This window comes from Aptenodytes forsteri, unplaced genomic scaffold (genome assembly GCF_000699145.1).
Source record: "Aptenodytes forsteri isolate BGI_AS27 unplaced genomic scaffold, ASM69914v1 Scaffold193, whole genome shotgun sequence".
In the NCBI taxonomy this organism is placed as follows: Eukaryota; Metazoa; Chordata; class Aves; order Sphenisciformes; family Spheniscidae; genus Aptenodytes; species Aptenodytes forsteri.
The window spans coordinates 17,731,596-17,757,021 of NW_008795405.1; the positions used below are offsets into that span (position 1 = coordinate 17,731,596).

At 40.1% G+C, this 25,426-nt stretch overlaps 1 protein-coding gene across 1 annotated transcript in view; it reads left to right on the plus strand.

Annotated features, from left to right (window-relative positions):
* ASPG (asparaginase) overlaps positions 1–24,706 on the plus strand; it is a 53,581-nt gene extending 28,875 nt beyond the window's left edge. Inside the window, exons 10-18 of the mRNA XM_009280984.1 lie at positions 718–903; positions 3,885–3,998; positions 7,025–7,144; positions 8,176–8,271; positions 9,158–9,321; positions 15,675–15,761; positions 22,237–22,336; positions 22,532–22,590; positions 24,626–24,706. Of these exons, the coding sequence (XP_009279259.1) occupies positions 718–903; positions 3,885–3,998; positions 7,025–7,144; positions 8,176–8,271; positions 9,158–9,321; positions 15,675–15,761; positions 22,237–22,336; positions 22,532–22,585 (921 nt within the window). The 3' untranslated portion in view covers positions 22,586–22,590; positions 24,626–24,706. The remainder of the gene's footprint in view (positions 1–717; positions 904–3,884; positions 3,999–7,024; positions 7,145–8,175; positions 8,272–9,157; positions 9,322–15,674; positions 15,762–22,236; positions 22,337–22,531; positions 22,591–24,625) is intronic.
* Positions 24,707–25,426: the final 720 nt, after the last annotated feature.

The window sequence follows — 25,426 nt, forward strand, 5'->3', positions numbered from 1 at the left end:
GGGGCTTACAGTGTATTGCGTTTAGCATATGTGATCAGCAAGGAAACATCCAGGTTGTTTAAAATACATCTTTCTAGGAAGAGGACTTTGCTAGGCATCCTCTTACAGTGAGCCACAATAGCTACCTCATTAACAACTGGCCCAGAATGAATTACTGCCTCCTTTTTTTCCTGCCTTGAGTTAAATCAATTGAGTTTTGAGTTAAAAAAACTCCAGACTTCATTAGAATGTTCTTTCCTGAAAGGTGAGACACTCTCTCTCTTAGTTAGGAAGACATTCGTTGGCTAAAGTAACAAATCTGGGCAGGGGTGGGGGTTCTAATCTCAATTAATAATTCTGCATTTATTTCATAAGTGTAAATCTTCCCTTTTGTTCCGCCCTGGTGCAACAGTATAGCCTGTTAATGGCGCTTGAACAATAGCATCCTTTTTCACACTGAGGTCATGACTGTAGAGAATAGTTTACTTTAAAATCTCTCCCTCTAGGAATTTTAAAGGAAGCTAAAGAGTGAAATTCTCATTTTTTTAAAAGCTTATTCAACAGTCCCAGTTATTGCAAATGGGGAGCACAGAAGGACATGAGAAGACTGTGAGGCATGAGAGCCTGTAAGACTATAACAGGAATAGACCATTTTTAAAATCTCTGTGCCATACATGAAAATCTTAATGTGACTTAAACACATCTTTTGTCTCTCTTCCCTGTCTTGTTTTTAAACAGGTAAAAGCATTTCTTCAGCCTCCAATTGAGGGCATTGTACTTGAAACTTACGGAAGTGGCAATGCCCCAAACAACAGAGAAGACTTGCTGGAAGAACTGAAGAAAGCAACTGAACGAAAAGTAGTGATTCTAAACTGTACGCAGTGCTTACGAGGGTCTGTTAAAACAGTCTATGCAACAGGGCAGGTAAGGGTTGTGCAATGACTTCAGACTCTACTGCTATGTAAAAGAAACACCCCCCACTGATACAACTTGATTGTATGCTTCTAGTAGCCCCAGTGTATAAAACCAGATTTGTTAAACTCTAAAAATATTGCTCATAAAATAACTATATCTGAAAAATCTTAAGCTGAAAGCATTTAAATATGTATCTGCAAACAAGATCCTGTTACTCCTAGTCTGAATGGTTGAAACAGCACAAATCCCAAATTAGTGATTGCTTGCTCTTGTCGTTTGCAGCACTCCAGGATACCTAGCATTAGATTGGTAGTATCTCTCCCAAAGGGATTCCACTGATCTAGAAGCTAGCTTAGGGGTCAGATGATCAAATAAAGTAGTATTTGATAGGCCAGCATTACTTAGCTACAATGTAAGAACATCAAGAAAGCCTGCAAATCCAAGCAATATTCCAAATCCCAGTTTTTTATTTGACTGGAAGTACAGCTGAATTCAGTGAGAGATTGGAGAACAGCATGTAAGGAAGCGTCTGTCTTGCAGAATGGAAATCAGTTGTGTTTAACCCATGAAGGCTAACTTAAAGCAGACCTTGTGTAGATACTGTTAATATTCAGGGCATTTTATAGTGAGTTTCTCAATTGTATATTAAGACGTGACATCACTGGGACTAATAAGAGCTCAAAGCCATATAAGAGTATGTGTTGCATGTGGTAGTGTGAAGGAAGCTCGTTTAACTGGCCTTTATAAAAAGCCTAGCCATTAAATAGCCAAGAAGCACTGCCAGAGGGTGACTCATCCCCCTGTTTTAGACACCTGGTTTTACTGGGAGCAACCACCTGTCTGAGAGAGCTAGCCTCTTCGGTGACTGTAAGACAAACCTAGATACTCTAGTCTGGTGCTGAAACCTGCCTCTTTTAACATTGGTTTTGACACAGCTTTAGATTATATTTGCTTCAAGAACACATAGTCTGTTTTGAGGAGAAAGAAAAGGAGATTGTAAGAGTTTCTTTCCACCTCTTCAGTATCCAAACTCGGTATTTTCTGATATGGGCAGCCACTTGGGTGTTGGTAAAACTTTTGCATAACTTAATGGAGATGTTTTGAGAAGTATTAACTTTTGCAAAGATCCCGTGCTGTGTAGCAAATACGATAAGAATACATGGATTATATAAAACAGTTCACACGGAAGGAAAAAGCAGTTAAGTCAATAAAAGACACCAAACATATTTGAAAAACAACATGAAAATGAAGCCTAGCTTTTATGTGATGATCTGCTTGAAATGAACTGCTAAAATGTATGGAAGGAATTAAAAAACCTTTTCTATGCTCTGGTTAAAAGATTTTCCAAGTAGACACCTCTAAAATGGCTTTTTGCACTCTGATCCAGACTGTTGATATGCTGAATTGAAAGATTCTGCTCAGGTCTTACTGAACCACTGTAAGGCTGCATGGAAATGTGTTTACTTCTGGCTTCCACTTTTTATATGGAGCATGTATTATGTTGCTTCAGCATCCATTGATGGAGGCTGCCCTGTTTTCTTGGCATCTTTTGAGGAGAACACTGACAGAGCCAAGTCTTACAAAATTACTTCATGCTTGTTCTTTCATGGCCTTCTCGTTTTCATAAGGAACTGCTCAGTGGAGGAAGTATTATCGGTGAATGCTGGAAAGTTGCTGTAATGTTAACTTTAGTTTGATTTTTCTTTAAATAAAATCTTTCCCAGGTCTTTGCATGTGGCTAGGCCATTTTTTACTCATTCAAGCTAGCCAGGTGGGTCAGCTGAGTCCCCGATTTCCCTTGAAGTGTTTGTTTTAATTAACTGAATGTCTGGCCTCTGATCCATCTGCACAGTAGAAACTTATAACTGAAGGGACTTTAGGTATAGGAAGGAAGCTGGGAAATCCCTTCCTCCTCCTCTTTCTCAAACCCACTGAAAAAGCCCTAACTGTTCTTTGGCTAGCTCTGCAGTACAGAAAGTATTTCTCACCTTCTCTGTATACGTTTTCCCATGGGACTTTTAAAAATGTTAGTCTGGGGCTCTCAGAGGTGGTTAATGAGCTGATTAAGGCTCTGTATCTTGCTAAAAATATTAGTTAAGCCACAAGTTTCAAAGCTGAAGTTTATATACAAGGTATTTAAAAGTAAAATGCAGTGTAAAGAACCTGCTGCAAGATGCTTAACTGTGAGCATCACATTTTGGCAAAGATGATGATCTGTGCTTTAGAGAAGCCTGAGTGTTTGCCCAGGTACAATTTAGTGACGAGATCTGAAATCTCCTTTGTCTTTGCTGTCTTGCTCACTGTACACTTATGGGGCTTGCTGACCATAACAAAGATCCTTCTGCTTTTTGCTTTGGTTCAGATAGTTTGTTTTTTAACTACCAGAAAGATAAGTTAAAAAGGTCATCTTTTTCAGTTGTTCTTATCAGAACTGTGTAAATTACGTATTTTAGTTGTATGTTCTAAATCATTCACTGCTAGCACGGCCTGAAAGGATCTGAAAACACCCCTGCTGTGAGCACACTGTAGTGCTGGAACTCATCCAAAGCAATGCCCCATAAAAGAATGGTAAATATGTCTGTGTGAGAACAGCCTACTTGGCGATGTTCAAAATGCCACTGGGTTAAAACAGAGTAACTGCAGCTTTTCAATAAAGGGAATCTGACAACTCTGCAGATAGCTGATACAGACCTGTAACCTTTCCCTTTTAGCATAATAAGTGACCGTGGCAAGCATTTGGGTGAATTCTTCAATGTTATTGCATGAAAAGGAATTTAAAGTAAAAGTCATCTTTATGCAGCTGGCTCTAGTATTTGCTTGGTATTTGATAACTAAAATTACAAAAATTACAGTCGCAGTAGGAGCAAGAGAGTGGAGGCACGGCTGCATACTGTATTCTGTGTAGCTACTCATCATTCATATACATTTTCTGTTCACGCAGGTATTTCTGAATGCTGTGCTAATTGGAATCGTTATTCCTTTTTATTCAGACTCTCGCTGATGTTGGAGTAATTCCTGGAGGTGATATGACACCAGAGGCAGCCCTAACTAAACTGTCATACACGCTCAGCAAGATGAAGCTTAGCTGGGAGGAGAAGAGGCAGGTAAATATTTCAGTGTGACCTTGAAAGGCTTTAACTTTCTCACCTACTGTGCTAACTTCTGCTTAGCTGAATGCCTTGAGCTTCTCCCTTGCATTTAAAAGCAATTGGTTCCCGAGCCATAATGTGAACATCACGTGTTTTTTTCCTTAAGGAAATGCTGTTAGGGAAATGAATGAATGTAGATTGGGAGAGAAAAGAATTCTCTGCATGTCAGGTGAGGACCGTGACCAAGCCATAAAAATGCCATCTTTAAACGGTAGTAGTCTACCTTGGACACTTCTGTACTAAAAACCCGTATGTGGAAATTCATATGGGAGATAGAATCCCAACCCTACTGAAGTCAGCAAAGATCTTGTCATTGATCTTAGTGTGGTAAAGATTTCATCCAAGACTCATTCACACAAAGCTAATTCTGAAAATAAATATTGCCTACAGCCTCTTCCTTTACAGCATTACTCATGACAGTGTTAGATTTTGTTTCTCTAAGAGGAGATACACTTTATAAGTACATAAAAAATAGAGGATTATTCTAAGAACAAATTGTAACTGATTTTAAAATCATAACCTCTTCAACAATGTTCTTACTGTTCATTGGTGCTTAATCAAGGCTTTTTTCCTCAAATTGTATAGTTATATATCATGTTCCTTTTATACAAGGAACATATAGCTCTGAATTAGATAGGGGAGCAGCAGTCTGCAGGAATGCATGTGCTTCTATGCTTGTATGCAGTGAAATCATAATCCTGACACTTTGGGAGATGACATCATGATGAGTCACTCTAGACTTAAGCACTGCATGCACATGTGTATCTTATGATGGTGTTTTGTTTTTATTAAAACTGAAACAATTTTGATCGTTATTTCATGCTCAATATCTTCCAACCAGTAGCAGCTCTTGAGACAAACATATTTGGATACCTATGATCGTAAGTGGGGTGGCTGGAAGTACCACTTACCGTGCTTAGAAACAGTTTCAGACTCTGAGCTTTTGGCTGTTTGCTAAAGTCCTGGCTCTGAAAAATGAGAGGAGGAGGAGCTATGTGTTTCTTCGGTGAGGATTGCAAGAACATACTCTGCGCAAGAACATGCTTGATGGGGGACATAATGCTGTGTGAAGAGTAGTGGTATGGCATGTGTTTGTGTATATACACTTTAGAAACCCAGGCTCTTAACTGACGCCCCTTTGGTACACTCGCTGACCCTGGAACGTATGTATACTAGCCTCTTTTTTTAATGCAGACTTTAATCTTCTTGCACAGAGGATTATTTGACCTGGGACAGGAGAAACTTTCCCAGCTGGCTTCCTGCCTAGGTGTGTGAGTTAAAAGTTAATTTGAGATCCAGTTTGCTGAGGTGAGATAGCTGACTTACTCAGGTGAGGACTTGGTGACAGGACGTTTTAGGTACCACTGGCACAAGGTACTCCTGCATCTTCCTGTGCTGCCCTTCAGAATGTGCTACACAGTTTTTGTGTTGTGGTGCTGGGACCTCCTTTATATGGTTTGAAAAACAAAATAACTTTTGCAATTTCTTTGAGTTAAGCAGGATGAGTTTCCTCATTTGACTCATTGTACAGACCCACAAACAATTGTGTTGGCACAACTAAAGGAGCAGCATGCTGCATTGCCTGGGCAGGAATGAGTGGTAGAGACCAGGAGAAGAAGAAAGCCCGGAAATATGTTGTCTGTGGCAATATCTTCAGCTAAACATATCACCAAACAATAGTCTCCCAAGAGACGGAAGCTCTCCTGAAGCTGGCGTGGTTATTTTAGGATTCTCTTTCAACACGAAGAAGCAAGGAATGTGCCCCCAGACACATGCAAATGGCTGCAGAGCTGGTAGGACTGAGTAATGCACGTAGGGCTTTGCACTGGGTGCATTTAGCACAGGTGCCAATTGCTAAGGTTACCTGTGCAAAGCAATGATCTCAACCTGTCAAACTCTAAAAGTGCGCCAAAGCAGTCGGTATCCTCTGAGTTACATGTGTATGGGACTCTTCCAGCAGACAGCTACAGCGTTGTCAGTGCTTGGAGGGTTTTTTTTTTAATAAAGGGCATGCCTAGACATAAGTAAACCTGGGGCATTCCTCCTTCCAACATCACATCTGTTTCTTGCAAACTTTCACAATCCTGCTTTTTAAAATTCTAATTGAAATAACTACGTGCTTTATAGCTGCATCAGCAGCCTTTTGTGAAAGAGTGCCAATATGTAAAATTGTCAGAATTGAGGAAACCAGTTGCTTTTTCTTAATGACTGCCTTCTCTCTCTGTTCTCCAGATTTCCCAGAACCTGTCTTTTGGAGTATTTTCTTTTCTTTATTGCCATGTTCAAGCACTTTCTACACATGAGTTGGCTAACCTTTTTTTGGTTTGTTTTTTTTTTTTTCCCCCGGTTGTATTGGATGCACCCATCCTGCAAACTGTTACACGCCTGCTTTAATATTGAATGACTAGTACTGTAGACCCTCTCTGCATTCGAAGCTGGCTCTATGGCCAAATTTTAACAAAATCAGGACTAGTGGAGCTGTTTGAAAATTCATTGAAATACATGACTGTCCACAGGCAGCACTGGGCTTTGTTTTGAGGCCTACATACACAGTCTGTGTAGGAGTACTGAGGTTTGGGAATGCTGGCAAAAGGCAGCATTTCAGAATGTTCTGGTCTTCAGCCTCACTCTGCTAATTATTCACTATCTTTGTGTTTTTAAGTAGGCTGCAGCTTACCCCACCAGGGAACTTTTGTCTGCATACTCTAAAAACTGGGGTGTTTTGTTATGTGCTTATTTTGGTTTCTTTGCTTTGGAAGAAAGTTTTATTTGCCTGTCCCTTCTTCCCCCCCCCCCCCCCCTTTGTCTTTTTAAACTTGCAGTCTTCATGGGACAGTAACTATTTCTTTAATCTTTTGTCTGCATTCAATTAGTTTCCATAATTCCTCCAAACAATTTTCTAACTTGATCCTAAGGTTTTTTATTAGACTACTACCATATTTTTCCTCTGCTAACAAAGGATTTGATTGCTTGCTTTTCAGATGCTGAGTGAGAATCTAAGAGGAGAAATGACTGTTGTACCCACAGGAGCCAAGATCTCTCTGAGAGATAGCAAGTTTATTCGAGTGATTGCCAAATCTCTAAGTATCAGCAGCAAGGAGGTATATACTTAAATATTTAAAATTGAACTCATGTAAAGCTGTAAACTCAGTTAAATGAACCTGGCTTAAAGATGAACAGCAAAGCTGAAAGAAAAATGGAACATTGGAGCTTTTGTATTATTTTTTTAGTACTGAGTGTCCCAGCTAACCAATTGGGTTAGGGAGAAAGGCCACAATGACAAGCATAACATTAAAATGTTTTTAATTAAAAACATATTAACTGTTTTTTCCCCTCTTTGTAGCTCCATCTTGAGTTTATTTTCTTGCCTGGCTGGTTGCAATAACAAGCCTCAGATGGTTGCTGTAATTCAGGGTATCAATATGAAAATGTGCTTTGTATTTTTCTGGTCAAATGTATTGGCAGTTTGGAGCAATCCAAATAATAACGGATAAAACAGCTTAATTGTACATGCAGTCATAGAAGGCTGATACTAAGGAAGCACTACACAAGTGTAATTTGTGGTGTTTAATATTAGTCCCTCCCAACTGGAAAATCAGAAAATATAGTATTGGTTGTAAGATACAAGTATTTGCTTTTCTCTTGGCTTGGTTTCAGGGAAAATGGGATTTTTAGTAGCTAACGAATACTGAATGTATGGTTTTTCTATAGTAAGTGTGAGAAATGGAAGGATATTTAGGGGGCCTATGGGGCTTGTCAGTGGAAGTTTGGAAGTAGTTTGAGAAGGCTGGACTGTATGGTCTTTTCCAACTCCTGCCAGCGCTGTTTCTCTTACTGTACTGATGTGTAGCTATGGCAGTACAGAGATGGTAATTAGTGCGTGCATCTTAAATGGTATATATAGATATCAGGTAACTGTAGTGTTGCCAGGGAGGAATACAAATCTTCGTGGATGTGAGACCAACAAAATGTAAAATAACCATGAGACGTCTTTCCTTCCAAGAACTAAATGCTACCATTTTTAAATAACCAAATGACTAATTTGGAAGCTTTATAGTGTTTTTATGACTTGGACATCAATCATATTAGAGGCAAGACTGACATTAAATGTTTAATTTTATTTGTTTCTCAGGAGTTAGAAGCCGTAAGAGATGCATTAATTCCACCTTTGGCTTGTGCTGCAGCTAAACTGGGTGACATAGACGCACTAAAAGCCATAGCAGAAATGGTAATCTAAAATTAACAGTTTGTACAAAATATGCATTTTTAAATAGAGCTGTAAATGACGGGAGGAAGCTATGCTCACTGGGAAGCAACTACCTAAGTCTTAGAATCAGTGTTTTGACTAATACAATTGGTTTCTAGGCTCCTCAGTCTTTGCCTTTCAAAACTGGCATGTTCTTTCCCCTATCTGGTTCTCAGCTGTTTACATTTTCTTTTGAACTGTGAAAATACAGGTAGATTAAAATGCAAGTTCTTATCTGCTAACTTGGAACACTTTAAAATGGTTTGTGCTGCTTTCTTTCGCTTAACTTTCTTTATGCATATTCATAGTATCCAGCTTTTGGATGTAAATCTGTCATGATTAAAAAAAAAGAACTTGAAAATTATATTTACGCAAAACACAGTGCAGTGCTAATTCAGGATTTTTGCTCTCCCTATAGCTCTTGCTTGGGTTATACTTGGAAAAAGAAACAGGCATTTCCCTGTATCATCTTCTACGCCTCTTTTTTTTCTCTTTGCCTTGGTTTACCCTACTCTTGAGACTTTGGTAATGGGCCTTGAGAAAGGATAAATACATCTTGAAAATAACAATAAACTAAGACAAGTAAAATTAGCAGACTATAGGCACAAAGCTGCTGTATGGTGTACTGCAATAAAGAGATATCTGAAGGGGCTGTAATGAAAATACGTGTAGAGGGGGGAACATGCGGAAGGTGGAATAAATATCTTTATTGGTGCTAAACCAACACCACAAGATAAACTTTAAGTAAGTTTGACAAGCTTAACATTTTGGTGGCAGAATTAAAATGTGGTGTATGCATCTACTGTTGTACCAACAACTTAATGTGCAGCCATTATCTTTTTAGTATGAAGGATCTGTGCTTTTGTAGGGTGGAAACTTGAGCTGTGGGGACTATGATGGCCGAACTCCACTTCATATTGCAGCCTCTGAAGGGCATTTACCATTAGTTGAGTATTTGTTGACCTGTGGCGCAACTGTTTATGCTAGAGACAGATACGGATCTACCCCTCTGATGGATGCGATCAAGTTCAGGTAACAAAATAATTTATACACCACTCTATGTAAAGTTTATAAAACTTCTATCATTTTGGATTTAAAGTCCATCCCTGTGTTTTGGTCTTGTTTTGTCTCAGCAGTCATGTGTAAATGACAGCAGTTAAAATAACACAAACCAGCTTCATTTCAAAGGATGTGACTAGCCTAAATTAAAAGATTTTTTAAAAATAATATGAAATGAAAGCAAACAACTTGGTATGCATGCAAAATTTTAGCATAAGGTAACTTATTGCTGCCTCCCGCCAAGTCTTTGTCCGTAACTTCAGGACTCCACTCTTTGTTATGAGGCTTCCTGATAAAACAGAGCCAAACTGATCACTGTCAGAAGTGAGAGTACAGGACCAAGGGCTGTCTGTTTTCTTTCTGCCCTCCCCTTTCTCATCAAGACCAGGCTGTTTCAATTAGCACAAAATATACCAGTATGTTGACATGTTTTAATCTTTCCCTTCCACCAGTGCTTTCCTGACTCTCTTGCTGGGTGACTGGTTTTTTGATTTTTCCCTTCCGCCCACTCATAATTACGTGGGATGGCTGCATGGCTCTGCCTGCTTTGTGGATTTCCTCTTCCTGTTGTTCTGGATGTCAGCAGTTCTTGAACGGTAGTCATGGACATGTGATTTACTGGTCTTTTCCATGTTGTATAGTCCTAAGGAATGGCCATAGCACAGAATATAAAAGTTATCAGATATCAACATTTAATTTTAAAACGCTTAGTTTATATAGCCTGGGGATTCATAGAGCCATTGGTCTTCTAACGTGTTAGAAGCTGCATGCCCTAATCTCTTCTTGTTTCTTTGATCCGCTTTCAGCTCCTTATCTCATATTCAGTCTGTATGATCGCAGGAGAGAAGCTTTTTTCTGTAAAGGAGCTTGGAGTGATAGAATTTTCATGGTCTTCATGGATGTCTGTCCCCAAATATTCCTACAGCTTTCTAATGTTGACAGGTTCACCTGGTCTGTCAGGCTTGAGTTAGCTCCCTGGGAGGTCTGACAGTCCTGGTTTTGCATTGGCTGCAGGAATAACTTGAAGGCTTATTCTGTCCCAAAGACCGGATATAGAAAACTCAACAGGCTCTATTAACTTGAGACTGGAAGTCCTGTGTGGCCACACTGTGCTATTGCCGTACCTACTGCGTGGTCCCCTATGGCTCTGTAGTTGTTGCTTTATCTCATGAATATATAAGCCCTTCAGTTGCAAACCCTTAAAGTCTTAAAGCAAAAACAAGCCCAACAGCAAATCAAACATATAACCTCGCAGTTGAATAGAGGTGGCTCCGGTCCAATGTGAGAAAATGCTAAAGCATTAGATACCATGAGAGATGTTCCTGCAAATCAGGCACCTACTTTTTTTACCGCACCCATCTACCGCCTGAGGAATTTCACATGAGCTTGTTGTTTGGATTCCTTAGCATTGCCACTCCTATATTAGACTCCTACTATGACTCTTAAGCTCTTTAAAACTGCACACCCATTTTGATATAGGGAATTGTAAAAGGAAACTGCACCATAACCATTTTCAGTTTCTCTTTTTGTTTCTACTGTTGGAATGAGAGGAAGAGTTGACTTAAAACTAATCTCATAAATGTGTATTTATGATCTCCTGTGTACTCACTCTGCATTTCACACTGATAAGCATATAAAGGAGAATGGTAAGGATCAGACAGCTGTATATGTGTGTAATTAGATACCCACTGAAAAGATTTCTGCTACAGAAATATTTAAATTCTATTTATTAAACAGTTGTGTGCTGAAAGTGAAGAGATTATCCTGATGCAGTGTACAGAGTGGCAGAGAGGGAAGGGGAAAAACTGATCTTCATGAGCAGTCAATGCTTTAAACTGTTTAATATTGTAACTTTCTCAATTTTACTGAATATTGCATCAGCTTAATCCCATTTTCTGAGAATTAATACTTGTTTAATTGGCATTTAACTGCAGTACAGTATCCACTCCATCTTAAAAATAGCTTTCTTCCAGTTTTTTATGTCACATTTCTCAGCGGCTTGCCTTTTAACCTAGCATGCAAACCTATATAGTGATGACTGATTTCTCTTTTCCATTTAATAATTTGTAAAGATGATCAGGAGTTACGTCTCTTCTTAAAAGCTTCTTAACATAGTACTGTCAGCTGGTAGACCAGCAACTTGATCTATATCAATGACAGTCTCTTAAACTTTTTTCTATTTCTTTGTTTCTTTAGGTGGTAAAATGTGGAGTCCCTTTCTAAATAAGAAATAAACTACTGCATTTCCACTTTTTCATTTGTAACTCTGCAATTTGCATGTAGTCTTATTCACTTTATGCATGAAGCTAAACAGACCACTGTTAATTTAGGCCAGTTGCTTGACATATCAAAAATACTAGCATTCTTTTAATTTCTTAGAGTACCCTCAAGGGATAATTCATTTTCAAAACAATAGAATAATATTTTTTTAATAACTGAAACTCTCTAAGCAGGAAAATGTCTTGAATAAAAATTGTGTATATTTTCTGTAGTAAAAGCACTTCCATTTACTTGTAGAGCAGTGGTAAAAGGTTGAAAATGGGGAGTTGCTCATACAGTGCTGTGAGAACATCAGATTAGAGGCAGTAAAATTACCTCCCACGTAAATATGAATTTAAATACTTGCTATTTTGCAAGGTTAACATTTACATTACTTCAGGAAATCTAAGGCAGAGTGAAAATCTAACCACCACTGACTCCAGAAGTGCACTGAAGCCTGTCCTTACAGTATTTGAGCGTAAAATTCCCACTGATACCATGCAGAAAACCGAACAAGTGAAACTAAGCTGATCCTGCCATAACCATTCCAGTTGCTAGGGGAGCAAGCATTAAAAAGAATGAAGCCAGTCAAGTTTGGATATACATTACACCTGCATTTCTTTAAAGAGAGTTGGTGGAAGGTGTGCACCCTAAGGCCCCAATCCTGCAAACTCTTACATGCGTGTTAATTTCACATGGGTGATTCATCCCTTTTGAAGTCGATTCACTTTTAATAAGTGTCTGCCAAGTCAAGGCCTAAGATGATACGTACTGTACGGCACCTTGATGGCTGTGAATCCAGAGCCCTCACAAACTGGTAAAAGTTCAGATGTCTTTATCTGGAACTCAAACTTCGCTCATAGCAAGTGAAAGTTGAAGACCACACCGAGTCATTTATTTTGCTATTGATCCATTAAAATATTAGTATACACTGGGGTTTTTATCTCCAGTGTTATCAATAATGGAATCTACCAGGGAGGACACACTAGAAACACTTTTTGTCTGTTTGGTTTTTCCTTCAGAGAGCGGATGAATGACAGTGGTAGTATCAAAAGGCTAACTTAAGTAAGTAACGTATGCAAAATAGCATTGTTTCTATAGCCTATGTCTGACCAAGAGCCACAGTTTGGTAACAGAGCGCACTAAGAAAGGGGAGAATCAGGAGCAGTTCACAGGTGACAATAGCTCCTCATGGTTTTGCTTATCAGATGGGGCTAGACTGGACAAGCAGCTGTGCACCCCAGGCTAACATGGTGACGTCGGCCTTCCCTCTACGCCTTGAACTTTCATTGTCCAGCAATTGCTCTGCTCTCGGCTTTCTGCTGTCACCTTAGAATGGGAATCGCATTTGAACTGTTCCCAAGAAGTTCATGGCTCATGACATCAGCTGAACTTCAGATCAGCTAAACTGTGACCCTTGTGAGGCTTTTGTAAAGCTGCAGGAGAGCAGCACTTAAAGAACAACTTCTAAAGACAAATACCTCTCATGTGCCTAAGACATAACAGTATCAGAAAATTCTCAGCCAGCCCCTTGAAATATGAATAATGCTCTTGTGGTAGGTACAAGACAGCAGAAGTGGTACTCTGGATAGGGCTTCAGCTTCTGCAGAATGTAGATACCGTTTGGGCCCAAGTAGGAACAAGCTGTAGTGTGACTTACCTCCTGCATAGTTTTCATGTTGAGTGATGGGAATGTGAGAGGTGGTCCGTTTGCTTTCTCGGACGGATCTGCTCTTCATAGTCACAGTACTAAATTTAGCACTTCTGAGTTGCGCATTACTATTTGCCCCTATTCTTCCGCTCCCTTACCCTTCACTTAACAAGCAGTGGTATACAACGTCCTCTTCTTCCACCATACCAAGAAACGTGATTTTGAATGATTCCCAGTCATCGGGACATTGTACTTCTATTTAGAAATGTTTTATTGTAAGCATTTATTGTAAAGACTGTTAGTTTCAATGCTTAAAGATTTATTTTATTTCAAACCACTTTTTTTCCTCATTTAAATTTGCTGTATTAAATGTGTGGGGTAAATGTCCCCAGATCTGTCTGTATCAAAGATTTATAGAGTCCCACTCAGAGTAGTAATGGCTGTGTGGTGTAGGTGGGACATGAAGTGCTTTCTGGAGGGAATCTTGCTACCAGTGTGGAGTAAATAGTTACAATAGGGGAAAAGAAAAGCCTGGCTCTTTGCTGGAATCCAGAGATACGGACTTCATAGGGGGAGCACATTGAGGGAAGATGCCACACAACATTACATGCTTTGCTGCCTTTTATCTTAGTGCTGTCCCATAGCACAACTTTTATTTTAAAAAGCGCTAGTTTCATGCTGTGATTTCGAGTATAGGGTGGGAAATGAAGAATACTCCAGGGCAGTCATTGGAGAGTAAGCAGACACTCCCCATGTTCAATTCTGTATCCAGTGTGATCTTGAGTGAACAAACATGTTCTACTTTAATCTATTTTAGGTCAAATTTCTATTCAGCTAATGACTGTTATGCTTAAGACTGAACTAAAAATTTCATACACCACAGACTGAAAAATAGGAAGCCGTGCCATTATTTGCTGGCTCAAGGAGATGCTTGTGGATGACTAGCCATGTTGTAAGGGACCCACCTGAGAAAATATTTTAGATAACTGAGCAAACCTGCGGCATGTGCTGTTCCAGCAATGCTTTGCCATGAAACAAAGAAAGATTTTTTTTTTGGCTGTCAATTGAAACAAAGTAAAGTTTAAATAAATCTGTCTGGCATGTTAAATAACCTATGTTTGGAAAAGCAAAATGATTCCTATAGCATCTGTACAGTTCTTTGTTTAGTTTATAAATTAAGATCTTATATGAAACATATAAGCTTACATAGGCTTAATATGGATAACTGTAAATTAACTTCTCATTCAAGATGGAGTTTCCTAAAAAGAAGCAGAGGGATTAGATAAGCAGTCTAGTCCAGTTCTAAAATGGAAAGGCACTCCAAGAAAATGCAAGGGATTAAGCAGAATGTGTATGTGAGCTTGTTTTTTATTTTTAATTAATACAGATGAGTTTTTAGGTAATGGGTTGGGAAAGCCCATATATTTCCTATTACAATTATATGCCTAACTCTTTATTTTGAAGTGTAATGGTACAGCAACTTACTTAAAAGAGGAACTAGGAAACTACTCCTGATCTACTGGTGTCATCATGCTCTTTCTGGAGGAAAAAAACTGTGTTTGGATTTGTGAACTACATCATTTGTTTAGCAGAGGATCACGTTGTCACCTCCTTTTGGAACCTAGTTCTAAACTTTTCACTAGGTCACTTGTGAAGAACGTATTTTGCACATTTTTCATCTGTCATGTTAATTTCTACCCACGGCAGTACATTTTGAGACCGGCCTCTTCCATAGACTTTCTCAAGCGTCTGACTAAGGTATAGGAGTTGGCTGGTAGTGCTTAAATATCTATTTGTCCCTTTACCACAAAGGAAAGGACAAGGAAGACCTCCTAAAGACTCCAGGTGGAAATAAATAATAAAGGTATTGGGAAGAGGGGGTTAGGAAAAGGTGTGCTTTTGTGGGGGGTTCGTAAGAACACTTACCACAATTTTGAAGCCCTAAAAACCTGATTAGCTTCTACATTAACCTAAAGATTCATTGCTTATCTGCAAGACATATGTTTTATTTAAGACTGGTATATATGGGCATTGTGTTCTGTAAAATACAGGAATGACGCTATGTAATAAATGTCCTCAATGTTTGCGTGTATTTCAATCACTAATATTTCAAGTGTTAAATTAAGCTAGCACAAAGGTAAAGAAAATAAAAATTCTTTGAAGAGAAAGGGATGCATCTCTTTCATTTTCAGAGCTGAACTTAACACTTCCATGTGTGAATGATTTTTTGATAGGGAGGGCAGATCTGTTTACTACATCTGTCACCTTGGAGAAGATTCTTTGGTTCTGTGATGGTGGTGAATATAATATAAGAACTTTCACTGACTGACTGTGTATTTGAGTAATGCTGGATTTAGGGGGAAAAAAACCTACCAGTCAAGACACTTTCTCTGTTTTTTCTATTCCTTTCCTAAAGGCACATACAAGTGATTAATTTGTTACGAGAAACGGGAGCGCACCTTTCAAGCCATGACTTGGAGAACATTGCAATGATACTCAGCAGGTAAATGTGATATAAGGTGAGGTGGCCCTAACATTGGGATGGAGGGGGATGGTTTTTCAGAAGAGACTCTCAGAATGGAGAACCGTGTGTAGACAACTTCCAAGAAACAGTTGGGTCCCTGGCACATGACGTGGCTATTTCTGTGCTAGACTAATAATAAGGAAACAAGTGAAGTTATAAAATTAATAATCAACTCTGGGTCGGAGCACCAGTAACTCAAGAGAACTCCGAAGCAGGGAGTATTGTGGGGATAAGTGAGCTGGAAGCAAATATGCCCTGTTTTTTCCAAGCACTTTCACTGAGGAAGGGTGAGGAGGAAGCTGTACAAGGTGTGATTTAATAGCATCTCTATTTGAGAATAAAGCTGCACATAGTACATAATTTTTATTTTCTTAAAATCCACTTTTCACTTATATGGAAATGGTTTCTACTCTAACTAGCATATAACGTCATTTTTAAAAATAACTAAATCAAATAGACAAATAGGTTTAACCCCAAAATTTTTGAACAACTGCTCACCATCTCTATATTTAATTTTAAGAGGACATAATCCTCTGTTAAAGCTGGTTTTCCATACAGTTGCTTTTAATATATAAGGTGGTTTAATAGTATGGATATATATTATGAAAAGAAATAGATGCTTGATTTTATTTTTTTCCAGTACTGGTGTTGAATTACAAATTACTCTGAAAATTCTAAGAAGGTTTCATGGGTTTCCTAAAATTACTTATAGTTTTTACTTCATTTCTTCTTCTCTTCTTCTCAAAACCTTCATGGGTTTAAAATTACTTATAGTTTTTACTTCATTTCTTCCTCTTCTTCTTCTCAAAACCAAACAAAAAAACCCTGAGTGTGGGCCTTTATATCAGGACCGCCATGAGACCTGTAGGAACCAGCCAGTGCTGTATATTGTCTACAAAACTATAAGGTCAAGGTAAAGCTTATGTGTGTTCTGTACAGAGACTGGGCTCTGTCCTTTAAGTGAGTAATTCTGGCATCAAGAAATACTAGCTGGAGTGTTTCCGTTGTCGTAACACTCACAGAGGGGGCTGGGTAATAAGACTTTTACCATGAAGTTAAAATATGCGCTTCCCGGGGCACTGCAAGTGATAGGACAGAACTAAACCCTTGGTTTGCGTAGTTTCCATCTGCCAAGAAGGCGAGAGGAGTGGCTTAGGGAATGGCATTCCTCTGCAAATAAATTGGCCCCTTACCTAGCCCTGGTGCCACGTGCAGAACCAGTTTGGCTAGCTGACCTGGGACTAGTATGTCCAAAAAAAAAAAAGAAGGGAACAAGGGTCCTTTAAACAAAAAGTGGTTCTGATGCAGTTTGTTACAGCATTTTAAGGAGGCTCGTACACCTGCATCTGTATTGCACGATCTCCTGTTGTTCAAAGCTGGTATTTTGATAATAAACATTTAAGATATTTTGAACTTGCATTGATGGTAATAAGTTTAGTATAAAAACAATGTAAATCTTCCAAACAGAGGATGGGACTGCACGTGTGTGCAGAGGCTGAATGAGGACTCGGCGTGGAGTGGCATACTCGGGGTGAGAGGGGAAAAAGGCTCTCCCACCTCGGTGCAGGTCAGGAGCCAGGGCCGTGGCTTTCTCCCAGCCAGCAGCTTGGAGTAGCGGCCGTGGCCAGAGGCATGCCCACTGACAGACATCACTGCACGGCATGTACCAGGAGCACTGCTGGTACAGTGCTTCGAGACAGCCCTGAAGTGTCTGAATGGTGGCTCTTCCATACACTGCTCCTGCAGAGCTGAAGGGCTTGCTTTCTTCTTGCTGTTTTAGAGGGCACAGCATAGTCTTTTCCACCACAGTGGACTTTTTCCACAGAGCATTATCCAGATGCCTAAAAGTTATTAGATCTGAGGTACTGGTGTTTGTTCCCCTGCCAAAATGTCTCAGATACTTCTTCTAGAGTATCCTCAGATGACCTGACTGATACACTCATTTTTCCAGCATGCTTGGGCCCACTGCTCTGTCCTATCTCTTACCTCCTCCTTTTAAGCCTTCTCTTTGCAGGCACTGGCACCTTCATGGCAGTCAATGTGTTCACATGGTCAAGCTGCTTATAGAACAAGCTGTTTATAACATCTTCCCTCTGTCTAATTTGAACTATTTTCCTAATCTCTTCTATCTTGTAATGTGCCTTAAGCTGCAATTTGTACCAGTCTGAATTTGTCACCAAGGCAGTATGTCAACTTCTTGGGGTTTAGAAGGGCAAAGCTGCTTGCTTTCTGATAAGCTCTGGGTTCCTGCACTTAGCTAACTTAACTTTTTTCTCCCATACAGTTCTCTCTGAATTAGAAGCTATAATCATGTTTCCCCCCTTGCTGCTTACCTATCCTCAAACAAATTGCTTTCATAAAAGTGAACAGTGATTTTTGTGTTCTAATACTGTCTCCTCAGCTTCCTTCTGTTTAGACTCATGATTTTAGAATAGAATAGAATAGAATAGTTCAGTTGGAAGATTTTGGAGATCAAATAAAAATGAATGTGCTCCTTTGGCATTGGTGATGTTTGAGAGGGAAAGGAGTACCAACAAGAACTGAGAGTTGGACAGTGTCAGCGGGAACTCTTGTGTAGGAAGTGGAGATGCACATAGGTGCAGCCAAGATGATCTAGTTATTAAATCTTTCATGGTTTCATTTGCTGGTTTCTTTTTTTTAAGTGAGAGGTGTTAGTCTGATTTTTAGAATCACTTTGTTGATGTTGGTATCTGGATCTTGGCTTTGTTTTGAAATGAGAAAGAGGTCTCAACGTTAGTACTATCTGTTAAAAATATCAGAATCTCTTCTCATATTGCAGTAGTATTGTCATCTGTCTGCAAAACCAAACCACAACGAGATAAATTGGGACACTCAGACTTATTCTGAAGGCTTGTCAAGTTCTGGAGTAGCTAAACAGTTGTTTTGTGTTTGTTTTTTAAAGGAAAAAAGCCTGTATATAATTGAGATACTCTGTACAAAGTCTGTACTTCACAAAATTAAAGAGGGGCGTAAAGCCAAACCATCTTTCTCTTCCATATTCTTAGATTTCATAAAATGATATGATATACAAGGATGCAGCCTTTCAAAATCAGCAACTTTTGGAATAAGATGCCTCTTCAATTTAACATAAACATTGGGGGTAAGGCTGGGGGAGAAGGATAAATATGCCTCTGCAGGAATTAAGACCAAGCTTCTAATGCCTGCTGTCTTTCAAAAAAGTCTGTCTCAACTGAGAGATGTGGAGATACTAGCTAAGAGCAGCAGTCCCAAATGTGTTCAGGATATAACAAACCATGCCTTGTGCTGGACTTTTAACTTGTTTTTTGAGGATTTTCATTTAAAAAAAAAGGGAAGAAAAAAATTCTCTTCTGCTAGGGTGATGATACACCTAAAAAAGAGAAAGTACTTCCTGATTGCTTTATATAGACACTGAAAAAGGAGAATCGCTGAAAAAGCAGAGCTTTGTGTCCCTGGGAAAGATGAAATCCTAGTACCTGAGGAGGCAGGAGGGAACCCCAAGGTGTCATTTCACTGTACTCATTACTTCCCAGATCTAGAACTGCATTGGCCCTTGTCCTTCTAAACCCTCTGAGACCTGAGCAGCTTTGCTCCTGGTACCTTGACAGTAACAGAGCACCCCTTAAAAACAGCAGCTCCTGTAACTGAGTTTGCTTGATGCTAGTGTGACAGGAGGCACAAAATCAGAGTGTGTAATTGCATTATCACTATCCTTGTTATCTTAGCTCTGTCATCATGATGGCTACATTAGCCGTGCTGAAACTGTGAAATCATTTTTTCTAAATGCAAGAGTATTGATAGGCAGCATACCTGGGATTATCTGCTGTAAAAGGTATCAGTCAGAGTTTAGTAAAATGTGGTAAGTAGTTCTTTGTCAACAAAGCAGGTTTTAAACATCCCGATAAGTGTATATTGAAGTTTTTATTCCATTTCATGATATAAAAATGGTGCACTTGCTGCTTAGAGGATGCACTCGTAAGTTAGAATTGCTGGCTTAAATGTCTTGGAGAAAAATACAGAGCAAAGGTCCCTACAGTGTATGTTGAGACGTCCTGTGTATATATTTGACTATATGAAGTACACTTACAGTGTGTAGAGGAAATACAGATGTCTTTGGCTTGACTACAGAGATCTGGAATTGGGGAAAATGTTTTGTGGTGTTCTTGATTATAATCAATTTAGTGAATAGTAGGTATCTTCTATTTAGAGCGGTATCTAAATTTTCTTGCACGCTACATCACTTTTTGTTCTCTGGGTCACAGTCCCCATAGAATACATGTTTCACTTGATCAGGAAATGGCTGCTGCAAAATTGAAGATACTTCCGTGTATTTGGATTGCTCTGTCACGGAAGGAGACCACTTCACAGTGTTGACCTCTGGCAGCGTGGGTTAAATTGCTCTTTCTGAACAGGCACTACTAGGCAGTTAATTTTCAAGTAAGTGCAGTAGTCCTTGTTTGTTGCTTACGGTGATGCTAGCTGAATTGCCCTGGGTATGTAGGTTGGTAGTGTTTCTAAATGTGCTGGTCTTTGCCCAAAGTGGTTTCCACTCTGCACGTGGCTGAACGATGAGATTCTGTTTGGCAAATACAGTGCTTTCCTGTCCAGTGTTGGAGACGCTTGTAACTCTCACTTGCTAGGTAGCTTTTTGTTGTTTGTTCCTTAATTCTGGGACCTTCCAGTGTCAACGGCAAGAGACTTGTCTTTGTAAATAAAGATAATTCTTGTGTTCCAGAAGTGGCTGCTAAACAATTTCTTCTCTGCTTTACTAATGCTTACACATTTTCTTTATTAATACTTACTTTTTCCTGCAGTTTCCTTAAGGACTTCCCACTGAGCTTCCTGTTAGACCTCCTTTGCCTTCCTCTGTTTCCTTATTGCTTCTGAGGGGCCTTTTTTTGTGACGGCAGTTTTCATTAATGATTTATTGATCCTTTTCTTCATGATGTCAGACTGTTAAACCTCATAGCACCCCACTGCCACTTCCCTGTCCCCCAAAGGCCCCAGCTGTAGGTCTTCTGCCCTGCCTCAGGGTTGGTAGGGTTGCCTGGCGGAATACAGACAGAGACCGTTTGCTTTCCCTTTTCTTGCCCAACCTCTGGGACTGCTGCAAGCAAAAGCCTCTCTCTGACTTTCTCCTCAGACTGCTGCAATTAGAGGCTTCCACTCCCCCGAAAACATTTTTTCAGGTACTTAAAGAGATTTAATCGACAACAAAGTGATTTCAGCCTAGCAGGGAAGTGAACGTTCCAGCCTTGCTTTCAGGGTTTCTTCCATAAGCTTACCTGACTGTCTGCCCCTTGCATCTTCTAGCCTTCTCCACTCTCCACCAGGTCTGCCTGGCTTGGTTGTCATACCCAGGAGCCCATCACCGTCCTCCATCCCTGCTGCCAGCAGTATGCCGTTCCCCAACAGCGAGCACTGTTTAAGGCATCAAACTCTGAACTTAATAAGTCTGAGGAGGGTTCTCCTCTCTTAATGAGCTTCAACCTCACTTGATGATTATTGGTGTGGTTCTGCTGAAACAATCTGCAAGCACACAGCCAGCTGAGGTCTGAAGCCTGACACATGTGGGTATCTTGAGAAAACTGAAGGTAGTCCTCCCAGCCTCGCTGTCAGTTCAGCCTGTCCACAGGCTTGGTACAGATGGTCATGCTTTTGCATAGGTACAGGCTGTTAGCCCTTCTTTTACCAAAATAAAAGTTTAAAATGAACCTTAAGAATTATGGATGAGACTACCAGCAGATGTGCGAAGAAACAATCTGGTATACATTCCTCTGAAAACTTTAACTTACTTACTTGTATATGATTCATTTTGATCCTTTCTATTGCTTGTTATACATGGCAGATAGAGGTCATCTTTAAAAAGCTTTTTTTTTGCTTGCTGCCCATTTAAATCTTACAAATTGTCTTATAAAACTCAAAAAAATGTAGCTGTGGTACTGTCCAAATGATATCACATAAATATGCTGTCATAACTTCTGATAGCAAACACAGTTACGCAAACTTGTGAAGGGGGTTTCTTAATGGTTTTAAATAAGGCACGCTGATTGCTAGCACATCTGCTTGTGCTCTCACTTACTTAGCTGCATCTTGATTTAGCCATTGCCCTCCCCCCAACTCATTTCATGAGATAAATATTGTGTTGTGAAATATGAAACTGCATGACTTTTTTTCCCCTTTGGTCATAGTCACACCCACTATGTGAAACTAGCCTGTTGTAAGTACTTATACACAGCCCTATTAATTTAAGGAACTGATTCATCAAGCTGTGTTGCTTGCTCAGCTATTCAAAGCTGTTGTAATAGTGTTCCTTTACTTACCTCTCTACCCTGGCAGCCATGTTAAGCCTGTTCTGGTTCAGCGTTTGCCTGCTGAGCTAATCGACAGGACCCAGGAGCACACTGAAATGGACTGAAAGATTTAGAACCAATATTAATTATTCTTTTTCCAGCCTTGCAGCTAAAGGCGATATGGATGGGCTGTACGCCTGGTACCTAGCTGGGGCTGACCTGGAGCAAACTGGTTATGATGGCAGGAATCCCCTACAAGTAGTAAGTGTGCATACGGCTGTACTGCGTATGGCGTGCTAGCTGTGCGAGTAATAACGCACGCTGTCGGATAATATTAGTTTGGGAAAAGTAAGTATTTGCATGTCCTGGTGCACAGGATGCAATACTAGTTTGGGAGAAGTATTTGCATGTCCTGGTGCACAGGATGGCAGGATTTATTCATGTTTCTACTTACAGGCAGAGGCTACAGGGCATAAGGAGGTTCTTGACTTCTTTAGACAAAAGCAGTAAAGAAGGTAAGATCTCGTTTTCAAGTGCTAGATTTCTGAAATGTACAGATCAGCATATACATGAATGAAGGGGGATTTTGTATTTAAGCCCTAGTTCACTGCAGGGCATCTGGGTTCAGCTGCTGTCCCTGCCTTAGTTTCTGATACGACTCTGAGTACTTTAATCCTTTGTAGAGTGGGGCTAATGTTTATTCCTCTTTCTGCCTGAGCCTGGAAGTGCTTTTTTATGGTGCATTCCACAGTGTGGTTCTGAATTTGGTTGGGAATCTAAATGCTACCAAAACCAAACCACTGAGGGTAGTAATGCCCTGTTCTGTTGGCCCGTTGCAATAAACTGTTGCTCCTGCTTTTTTACGGTGCATTCCACAGTGTGGTTCTAAACTTGGTTGGGAATCTAAATGCTACCAAAACGAAACCACTGAGGGTAGTAATGCCCTGTTCCGTTGGCCCGTTGCAATAAACTGTTGCTCCTCTGTCTTGTCTGCATTAGAGAGGAAATGCCTTTTATCGGGCACCTTGCCAGGCCTGGTTTTCAGGGTGCCGTGCCCACAGCACGGTGCATTCCACAGTGTGGTTCTAAACTTGGTTGGGAATCTAAATGCTACCAAAACGAAACCACTGAGGGTAGTAATGCCCTGTTCCGTTGGCCCGTTGCAATAAACTGTTGCTCCTCTGTCTTGTCTGCATTAGAGAGGAAATGCCTTTTATCGGGCACCTTGCCAGGCCTGGTTTTCAGGGTGCCGTGCCCACAGCACAGGGTGGTGGGCAGTAGAGCAGTAGAGCTCTTCTGCAGTAGAGCTGCGAGGCGATCACAGCCGTTCGGCTGCACAGCCTCCCACTCAGGAGGTGCTACTGTGGTACCTACAGCATTTCCACATGTGCTCCCCCTCTAGCTTTTAATGGAGCACCTTACACCAGCCCCTCTTCTAGTGTAACACAGTCAACCACCACGGGAAACGTGGGGCAGATTCTTAATAGACAGGAGTTAGTTGTACTACACACATAGACTGCAGAAAGCTCCCTTTCAGCAGAGAGCTCTCCCGAGGGCTTGCTCCCCCTCCAGGCGCAGGACAGGGCAGTGCCATGGCCTCTCTCCTACTCAGACCTTGGATGTAGCTGCCTGGTTGTCTCTGACACGGACTCCCAGCATGGATCTCTTTTGTGCTGCTAACATACAAGGTGTGTTTCCCTAGCTGTGTGCACGTGAGGCGGGTGTGAGCCTCGTGTTCAAAACATCAGATCGGACGAGTCTCTCTATAGGAAACTTGCCTGGGCGTTTGACCTTCTCCAATGCTGTGCTGTAACTGGAGACATTGAAAAGACTTGCCTTTTGTTTCTCAGAACTCCTTTCTGAGGCAATACGTTGTTGATTTAGATATCTCTTCTCCAATATATTGGCAAGTCTAATACCAATCTAAATATTGGGAGGAGATGATCTCCTTTATTTAATAACATTAACACAAAATTTAGTTAAAGGTTTTGCTGCATCCATGGCTACCTTGCCACTTGTGTGTCCCATTTGATCAATGTGAGTGAATTCATGTGTATATAAGTGGAGAACTGCAACTGGAACAATAGCATTTTTTTCATCACTATGTACTGGTCTAAATGACCATAGGACAGAATCAGGCATTTTTTGCTTTCCTGTAAAGTTTTGGCGTTTTCTTTGGTTTTAGCTGATATAGAAGGATTAGATAAAATCAGTCTCGAGCATTTAAATGGAAGTTTTCCAGTGTCCAGGATGAAGATGCTAAAAATACCTTCAGAATATGGGTTACATTGCAAAGGGATTTTCATTTTCAGTGAAAAATGTCTGCAAAAGTCACTTTTCTTTTGTAAGTGGGGAGTGAATGTGTTAAATCCTCAACTCCTACATGGATCATCTCTTAATTCCTTTGGACTGAGCCACCAGTAGTGTAGGCAGCCTGAAGGAAGTCTTCAATACCGCACGAGAACTTGCTTGACAGGCTACGAGGTAATCTCTTCTCGGGAAGGTTTTGGATACTGCCTAGTTCTAAACATCCATTTTCTCTTTCTCCAGAGGCTGTAGAAGATGGTCACTCTTCAGAAATACCGGCTTTGAACATTAATGGTGTTAAGTGGTTATGGAAGGAAAAGAGGAAAGGAACAATGGTAGCTGCACTTGGAGCATACAGGAAAGCTAGAGCTTAGGAATAGTCTTTATTTAGGATCACATTAAGTTCTTGCTGATTTTCTAAAAAATATTTACTGCTTTATCTTTTAATCACTTTTTTTGAAAAGCAATTTTTATAAACAAGCGAGGCTGGAATGTATTGCCTTTACTGTACAAGTTCTGTTTTTAAAGAGACCTTTTGAATCTTCTTATGTTAAATCAGTGAGGATGGCATTGCAGGCATAGCAAACAGAAATGCTGTGGTGAATTCATACCAAGAAAAAACAGTGGATTGTGCATTTCTGGGTTTCGGCTAATAAAAATCTCCGAGGAACAATCTTGGTTTCACTTTGTCTGGTTTTTGCAATGGCTTGTATCACTTCAGTTGCAATTACAGCAATTGTGAGTGTCAGTGCAAACAATTGAATCAGTCATGGGCATCTGCCTGCAGTTGTGTACTAATCTTCACCAGTGTGTCACTATAAAACCTCTCTTAAAATGAGTAGGAGGCAGATGCCATAAAGCGTGTTTGTGGGACTAAGTGAATTGATTGTTTTGTTTCTAATAGCATCTTTCCCACATCCTGACCAGAATATAATCAAGATTGCTACATGCTGGACACATAACACTTTGGACTGTAAATGTGATCTCAGTATTAACAGACCCCAAGTTTAAAGCCCCAACACTTTCAGACGAAAGAGAAAGCAA